This window comes from Stegostoma tigrinum, chromosome 25 (assembly GCF_030684315.1).
Source record: "Stegostoma tigrinum isolate sSteTig4 chromosome 25, sSteTig4.hap1, whole genome shotgun sequence".
NCBI classification, from domain to species: domain Eukaryota; kingdom Metazoa; phylum Chordata; class Chondrichthyes; order Orectolobiformes; family Stegostomatidae; genus Stegostoma; species Stegostoma tigrinum.
In genome coordinates, this window is record NC_081378.1 from 34001604 (window position 1) to 34010854 (window position 9251).

A 9251-nucleotide genomic window follows, 5' to 3' on the forward strand; every position below is an offset into this window, starting at 1 on the left:
CTCTGGAGACGAATACACTCAATACCTGAAGAAGGACTGAGGCTCCAAAAGCTTGTGTTTTCAAATAAACCTGTTGGACTGCAACCTGGTGTCTGGTCATTTCTGACTTTGTCCACACCAGTTAAACATCGGCACCTCCACATCGAAACAAACCAAAGAATGGGATTAGATTTGCTTGTTCCAGTGAAGAACCAACACTCAAAAAACTTGGCACCACCCAGGATGAAACAATTTCCTTGATTGGCAAAATGTCCGCAAACATTCATCCCTTTCACCACTGACACATAGTGGATCAGATTACACCATTTACAAGGTGCATTGCGGAAATTCACTAAGGCTTCTGCTGTAAAGTTTTATAAACTCATAATACTTCTTTTTGAATTGAAATTTTATGGTAAAATATTGTTTCTAAAATTTAACCTGAATTATTTTCCAGATCTTTTTATATAAAACTAGTTACTTGTCTTGAAAGGGGAGCAATGTCATGGGAAGCATATGTAGTCTGCCTTGTTGCCAAAAAAAGTGCCAGACTTTTTAAATGAAGATTTCACAGCCAGATATTCGATTTTTCTGAAATCGGCTGGCTCAGAATTGTCTAAGGGCTAGTTTGTGGGTGCAATCTCTAAAGTTTGCTTTGGAACTATTTAAAGATGTGTGGAAATAGTCACTGGAGGTGAATTCCAGCAATAAAATTCAAATATTTATTTAATAGTAAAGAAATTCCTGATTGTTTTTACCTTTTCAACAAAATGCAGATAAATTACTACAATTTTATCAAAAGACTAATGTTACCAAAACTAATTCCAATAAATTACTTAATTCCCTTCAAAGAACATCATTAATAAAAGTATAATTAAGGGGAAAGAAGTTTCTGAAATGTCACAGACCATTAAATTATTAAACGAGAGAAACAAGTGCCCAGCAATATTTTAAGAAATCTCGGATATTGTTCCACATGTACATTTCTTGCACAAATCTTCCATGTATTTCCAATGGATGAAAAATAAGCTGCTAGCTGGCTATTCATAATGTTGAATAAGTTCGCTGGTGGGCAAGCAGCAGCTGTCTATGACTCATTCTCATTCTAAAAGCCACACCCTTCTATATCAAATGTAGACTTCTGTTATTGTGCCACAAAAGCAGAACAGACATGGAAAATAATTGATTGACAAAGAAAAACATGTTTGTACATATTTCCTGCTAAAGTAGGAGCTTGACAGAACTCAATCGTAATGACCTGTTTCACTCATATCATTTCATTATGATTCAGCACTCCCTTCTGGTAGGCATTGGGACAGCATGCCATCGTCAGAAAGCTTTCGAATCTCAGAATCATTGTGCCATTCAGATAGTTTTTCAACATCCCCCTTGAAAACCATGAGTGCTCTGTTCCTCAATTATCTCAAACAGTGCAATCTAGCTTCCATCTGCTTGTTGTGAAAAATGATATTTTTTTAATGCTGCTTTGGGGTTCTTTGACCATATACTTTAAATCAACATCCTGCAGGACCTGAGATAGCAAGGTGTAGTGTAGAGCTGGAAGAACACGGCAGGCCAAGCAGCATCAGAGGAGCAGGAAGGCTGACGTTTTGGGGAAGGGACTAGGCCGGAAACATCAGCCTTCCTGCTCCTCTAGTGCTGCTTGGCCTGCTGTGTTCATCCAGCTTTACACCTTGTTATCTCAGATTCTCCAGCATCTGCCATTCCTGCTACACTGCAGTACCTATTGCTCACACTAATAGAAACTGTTTCTCCCTATCTACTCTTGTCCAGACTCTTCAAGATTTGAACAGCCCTACCAAATCTCCCATCAACCTTTCTCTTCTCCAAGGAGAACAAGCCACAGCTTTAAGCAACTATTTATGTAAATAAAGTTACTTATCCCTAGAACCATTCTCGTAAATCTTTATTCTAAACTCTCTAATGATTCAACATCCTTCCTAAAGGATGGCATTCAGAATTAGCCATCATATTCAACTTGATGCCAAACTGGTACATTAAAACTTTTATCTTTTAGACAATTGACAATAGACAGTAGGTGCTGGAGTAGGCCATTCGGCCCTTCGAGCCAGCACCACCATTCATTATGATCATAGCTGATCATCCACAATCAGTATCCTGTTCCTGCCTTATCCCCATAACCCTTGATTCCACTTCCATTTTGTTCTCTATATCTCTATGTATAAAGCTCAAGTGAATTTATTTTATAAATCACATTCTTAACTTTGTCTATCCCCCTCAATTAATTTTGAATTAATATATTTGCACCTGAGAAGTGAAGATCAATGTATGTCTGAAAGCAAATACTGTATGGCATAATAATATGCAAGTTCCAGAATACTGTTGGGTAACAACAAGTGTAAGGAGTAGTCAGGTAGAAAATAAATTAAAATAAATTCACACTACACAAATGCCAGTAATGACCATCTTCAACAAGAGATGAACTAACCATCTCTCTTTGACAGTCAATGCCATTAGCATTGCTAAATACCTCACTATCACGATCCTGGGGGTAACCACCAACCAGAAACTGAACTAGACGAGCCATACACACACTGTGGATTAAAAGAAAATGGATCCAAGGCTAGCAATTCAGCAGTCAGTAGCTTACCTCCTGACTCCCCAAAGCCAGGCCATGATCTACAAGGCAAAGGTGTGGAGAATAATGGAATATTCCCCATTTGTCAGGATGAGTCCAGCGCCAACGACACTCAAAAAACTTGGCACCATCCAGGATAAAACAATTTCCTTCGTTGGCAAAATGTCCACAAACATTCGTCCGTTTCACCACTGACACATAGTGGATCAGATTGCACCATTTACAAGGTGCATTGCAGAAATTCACTGAGGCTTCTTAAACGGCACCTTGTAAACACAACCACCACCATTTAGAAGGTCCAGAGCAGCAGAAACATCAGAACACCATCACGTGCAGGTTCCCCTTCAACTCACTCATCATCCTCCATTGGAAATATATGGCCATTCCTTCAGTGTCACTGCATCAAGATCCTGGGGCTCTCTCCCTTACAGCTATGGGTCTGCCTGCACTAAATGCACTGCAGTGATTAAGAAGTCAGTTCACCACCATCTTCTTAGGGCAATTATAGATGGGCATAAACGATGGCCTAGCCGACAATGAACACATATATTACATCTTGTTTTAATCACTGGCAATCATTTGGAGTCTGTCGTTGAAAAATTGGAGTATGTAGTAAACAAACTAATATAAAATGCACATTTCATTATAGCTTTATTATGCCATCTAGTTGAGATCAGTTTGTGGTAATATCAATGGGTTAATTATCCTAAGTTCCAGGCCGGTGCTTTGGAGTTATTGGTTCAAACTCTCACCATAGGTGGAATTTGAAATCACTGAATAAATCCGGACTATAAAGCTAGTAATGGTGGCTATGAAATTGTCATTTATTGTTGATAAAAACTGATCTGTTTCACTAGCTTACTTCCAAGAAGAAAATCTGCCGTCTGTACCTGGTCGACAAGTAACTCCAGATCTACGGCAATGTTGTTAATTCTTTATTGCCCTGAAACAAATGAGTAAGCCATGCACCTCAAGAGCAGTTAGGTACGCGAAACAAATGCAGGCCTTGCCAGTGACGCCCACATCCCACGAAAGAAGAAACAAATTTAACACTTTTTTTAGCGCACTTCCCTCTTTTCTTCCTTTTCCACATGTGTCATTACTGAGGGGAAAAACAAGCTGTGGCCTGACCAGTCGGCATCAACAGGTCTTTGTCAGTTTGGCAAGATGTAAAGAATGTTACACCAAGATCACTTCCGGGGTTTCACATTTTGCAAATAATATAAACGACTTGGACGAAGGAACGGAAACTACGGTTGCTAAATTTGCTGATGGCTCAAGGATAGGGAGGTAAATAAGTAGCGAACAGGACATAATAAGTCGAAAAAAAGCATATTGTTAGGTTAGGTGAATGGGGAGAGATCTGGGAAATGGAGCACAATGTGGGAAAATGTGAAATTATCCATTTTGGCTGGAAGAGTGAAAAAAAATACTGTCTAAATGGTGAGAGATTACAGATTTCGGATCTGGGTGTCCTAGTGCATGAATCCTAAAAGTTGGGATGCAATTAACAAGTAACTAAAAAAAGGTAAAGCAAAGTTTATGTTTAGTGTGAGGAGAACTATGGTCTCATCTACTGTCCGCTCTCCCAGAACTACAATAAGCTTCTCCTAGTCTTCACCTTCTAGTCCAATAGACTCTACAACCAAGACCATCTTCCCTTCCTTTTCTGTACCAGCATTCTAGAGGAACCTCACCCTCCATGATATCTTAATCCACTCCTCAATTAGCCCCTACTTCTCCTCCCCCCTTCATAAGAGGTGCTAGTCAGAGAGGGCCTGTAAAAGGGCACAGAGATTAGCATGCAGGATTACTCCCAACTCGTTGCTTCCAATGTAGGCAGCGTACAAAGTCTGTACGCTATTAAATGTTTGTGATATGCAGGCAATGTTAAACCCACTATTGAGCGGCTGCATTCTAGCAGGGATTGCAAATTTGAGAGGATAACACAATTCAATGCCAGTTTGCACGTTTCAAAGGGAGCTACATTCTGACCTGAGTAGAGGCTGGAGATCATTCTACAACCAGCTCTGACCTGTACAAAACATAACCTGACAGAAAGGCACTCTATAAATTTTACAAGCTGCACTGGAGGACTTTGTAGAGGAGGTAGAGAGATTCACACCTTTAGAGGGTTCCCCTGAAGCCCTCCAGACTGATTTTATGGCAAACTAGCAAAGAAAGTCCAGCTGTGATTTGCATGAATATGTTCTAATTTGATTTCTGTTCTAAGGTGTTCCAGGAACTCATTCATTTCCTTGGATTCATGGTGAGAACTATTTTTATTTCGGTACACTTATGCAGAAGCAGACACTGAGGACAATCATATCTCTCTGCGTGCTCAAATAAGAAAAGACTTGAGAGATTCATTTGAGTGTTTCCTTTTCTTAGGCTTTTAAAAATTCTAAACCCACATTTTCCCATCTACAAAGTATTGTCAAAGTCAGAATGGTCTGATTGAACAGTCAGTGCAGACCCTGCTTCTTTTTCTCAGGCACTCAGTTTTTATCAGAGGGATAAACAGTTTTCTTGCATTTATCAATCTGTTTCGATGCATTGTGGCACACCTTGGAGAAAGTAGGACTTGAACTCAGACCTTTCCATCTAAAGCTAGGAACGGTACCACTACACAAGACCCTGGCAGAAACAGTTACAAACTGAAAATGATATTCATTCTTTCAAGTTACAGCTTACTCTGCCACTTGAACAACCTGCAGCTGTTTAAAAAATGGAAATTGTGTTCCTATGTAAATTGAAATTCTGATACAAATGGATAGAGCTTGTAATGTGCCTCACAAACCCCAGTTTTGCCAATGAAGGGACTGCCAAATACGTTAACTAAATGGCTTCAGAAGAAGGAAGAGTGCTTCTTCTTAGCCCTCAAAGTGTTGCAAGTTACTGCCTATACCTTTTTAGTCCCTCTATCAGATCCATTAGCCCTTGTCCTACTAATCTCATAGAGCTCCCATTTACTGAGGAAGTGTAGTTTCACACCTGCAGCTCATTGCATTACAAAACTGATTTTGAGTCATTGCTTTTGCCATGTCAAATTTCTATTCGATGCAGCTGACTCAATTAATGTTGTTTCGGATGCTAATCTCATTCGGGATTCCAAAATGTTGGCAATTTTTGAAGTGTTGTCAAAACCACAGGCCAAACATATCAAGGACATGGAGTCTAGTAATGAATGTGCAATGACAAAGGTTACATGCCATTGCTACAGTCTTTGGTGAAACTAAATTATTTTCTGTGGAGATGATTACATTCTATGATTTGTATAATTTAGGTTTGTACTTCTGACTATATGCAATTAGCTCCTTAAATATCCAACTTAAATAGCTTAAGTTGTCTGATTTAATTCTCAATTATTTTCCAATTGATAATCTGCAGATGTAGTTTTGTTTTTGTAACCTAAGCATTTCCCAAAACAAAATGTTATTTTTAGAAGCATGAAATTACTACTCCTCCGTTTAATGTACAGATAATGACTGATTCAGTATTTAGGGCATGTCACTGAAAGTGTATCTAGGCGTCAACGTAAGTGGAGGTGCTCTCAAAGACTTAGGAAATTAAACAGCTATAAGTAGTGTGCAAAAAATAAATGAGTAGAAGACGAGTGAAAAAAAATCCAAGAATGTTGCAATAATCATCATCAAAAGATAGACAACATTAATTCAGAAGATAACCATCCACATCCTTGACTTTAAGAAATTCTTGTGAGTAGTATATCTTGAATTCCAGAAAACATTTGACAATAATTCTACATGAAGGATCATTATATAGCATTACAGAGGTTGAGATTCATGAATAAGGAAATATCTCAATGGGAGAAAATAGCAAGTCCAATTTAGGAGAATGTGGCCTGGATGTGTAACAAAGCTAATTTAAGTATAATAAGGCTTGATGTTGGTACTGCTACTTTTTCTAATTGACCTGAGCAACTCTGATTTCAATGTGAAATGCAAACTGATTAAATTCAGTGAAAATATCAAACAAGATAGTTAAATCTGAAGACGCAACTTGAAATAACAAAATAGATAAGTGGGATGTGAAATATTGTATATATAAATAAAAATACTGCACCCAGAAAAAAACGCTCACGCAAATACTTCACAGATAATGTTGAAGTAACTAAAGGTGAAGTTGAAAGAAATCCTGTAATTCCAATTATTTCAATATGCAAAACAGTCAACATTCCTGTCTGAGATAATAGGAACTGCAGATGCTGGAGAATTCCAAGATAATAAAATGTGAGGCTGGATGAACACAGCTCTCTGATGAAGGGTCTAGGCCCGAAACGTCAGCTTTTGTGCTCCTGAGATGCTGCTTGGCCTGCTGTGTTCATCCAGCCTCACATTTTATTATCTTGGAACATTCCTGTCTGCCTTGTACCTGGATACCAAGCAATCAGACTACTGTAAAACCTATCGTGACTTGAGCCTGTTTCCCTGGGATACACTTATAATCCCATTCCAACAAGCCCCAAGCGAATCCCTCTGAAAAGTCCTTGTTGGTAGAAAGTAAGGTTACAACTTAAGCTGATCAATGTCGTCTCCAGCAAAGGGAAATGGGGTCAAGATCTGGTGCTGCCCAAATTCCTGTCCCTGAAAGAAACAGAAACTTACCTCAAATCTGGTGCCATTTACTGTTTATTCCACTCATGTCTCGATGCTAAGAGTTCGTTCTTCTCTGCACCTAGCAAAATGGAAATCCAATTGTAGAAACCCCTGTGATGAGGTGTAGCTTGAATTCCACAAAACATTTGAAGTGTCAATGTGAAAGATTAAAAATTTTAAAATGAGCATCCAGTGAACTTAGAATTACTAGTCTGTTGCAGTTGAATAATTAAATCAACCTGACATTCTCTGCGTTGAACTCATTTGCATTCCTGATACATCATTCTTTGCCCAATGCACATTGGAATGAGACCAAGCTTTCTGCTGCCGCAGTTCAGAAATGTCTTATCTAATAGTTAAAGCATTGATGACTAATGCTTTACACAGTGGGTAAGCAGAGGAAGGAGAAAATGAGCTTATCCAGTTTAGAGGATTTACAGGCAAACTTTAAATAAGTGACATTGGCAGAGTCGAGTGCGCATTAGGTTAACCTCAACAGGGAAAGGCTGCCTGTTAAATACGGGCCGAGAATCACATCTACTAATCATCAGCATTTTTCTGTAGTTGCAAAAATAACCAAAGCTATGAATTTCCATGTGGCAGGTTCCTTCAACGCACTGAAGCATATTTACATTGATACTATTGTACCAGCTCTTTTATGCTGTCGTGCAGTATGCGCAGGTTCTGGGTTTGTTTATAAATTTCCAATGTGGGAACTCTTATTGATACATTCAAGTACACCTGTTTTTAAAACATTGTAAGGGTGTGCTGCAAGAAACAACAGTGATCAGCAGAACTATGTCACAAGTTTGATTGAAATTATGTTGGAGCACAGGAAGATTTATAAAAAATATGCAGTGATATGAATAGACAATTCACAAGTTCCTGGTTTGCCAAGTAAATCTGCATTCACAAGTTTCAGCTAGGCATCAGAAAAACTTCAATTGGATAGCGTCTGGGAAAAAAGCAAATGTTGGCCAAAGTTTCCATTCCTGGAAGCTATCTCAGCCAACTAGGAAACCATAAAAAAAAGCCACAAAGGCGCACAAAGAAACTAAAAAATTGAATGTTGGCATTTGTCAAGAGATTGGAATTCCAGTTGAAGAGGTGCAGTTTATGTTGTGCAGAGCTTTCACCAGACTCCATCTGGAGTATTGAGTTCAGTTTGGAGAACCATACCAAAAGGGAGATACCTTGAAAGGGTACATTATAAATTAAACAAAACTACAAGCAAGATTTTTAAAAGTCAAAATATCAAGATAAGTTGCATAAACTTCGCCTCTACGAAGTTCTGTGTCTCTTTGCTGTATGTGGCTGAATGGTCCTCCATGAGGAACATTTGAGATTACTGCACAACCTTGCATTTGGAGGGAACATTGTTGGTATACTCCAGAGTTGGGAAGGTCAAGTTATGATAAAATTAAGGCATTTTAAATTATAAAGGAACTTGATAGGGTAGACATAGATGAACTTTTCTTCTTGTATCGGCGGAGGCAATGGCCTAGTGGTATTATGACTCCACTATTAATCCAGAATGACCTGGATTCAAATCCTGACACAGCAGATGGTCGAATTTGAGCTCAATAAAAATCTGGAGTTAAGAATCTAATAATGACCACAAAAGCATTGCCGATTGTTGTAAAAACCCATCTGGTTCACTAATGCCCTTGAGGGAATGAAATTGCCATGCTCACGGATCTACTCTGGCCTATAAGTGACTCCAGGCCCACAGCAATGTGTTTGACTTTGAAAGGGCCTAGCAAGCCATTAGCTGTACCAATTGCTACAAAATCTAAGAAATGAATCCAGATGAACCATTTGGCATCAACCTAGGCACCAAAGAAATATTGTGAACCCTGCAAAATCCCTCTTTCAGTACAGTTACAATGATGGCATCCACCCGACAATGTGGAAAATTGTCCAGGTATGTCCTGTACATTAAAAAAAGGACCAATCCAAAAGAGCCAATTACTGCTCACCAATCTGTGCTTGATCATCAGCAAAGTCATGGAAGGTGTCATTAATAGTGCTATCGA

General features: G+C 38.8%; 1 protein-coding gene across 2 annotated transcripts in view; it reads right to left on the reverse strand.

Annotated features, from left to right (window-relative positions):
- The window catches only part of gramd4a (GRAM domain containing 4a), a 158349-nt gene extending 150802 nt beyond the window's left edge, over positions 1 to 7547 (reverse strand). For both annotated transcript variants that reach the window (XM_048553846.2, XM_048553850.2), the window contains exon 1: positions 7225 to 7547. In XM_048553846.2, coding sequence (XP_048409803.1) covers positions 7225 to 7241 — 17 coding nt within the window. In that variant the 5' untranslated portion in view covers positions 7242 to 7547. The remainder of the gene's footprint in view (positions 1 to 7224) is intronic.
- Between the last annotated feature and the right edge of the window lie 1704 nt (positions 7548 to 9251).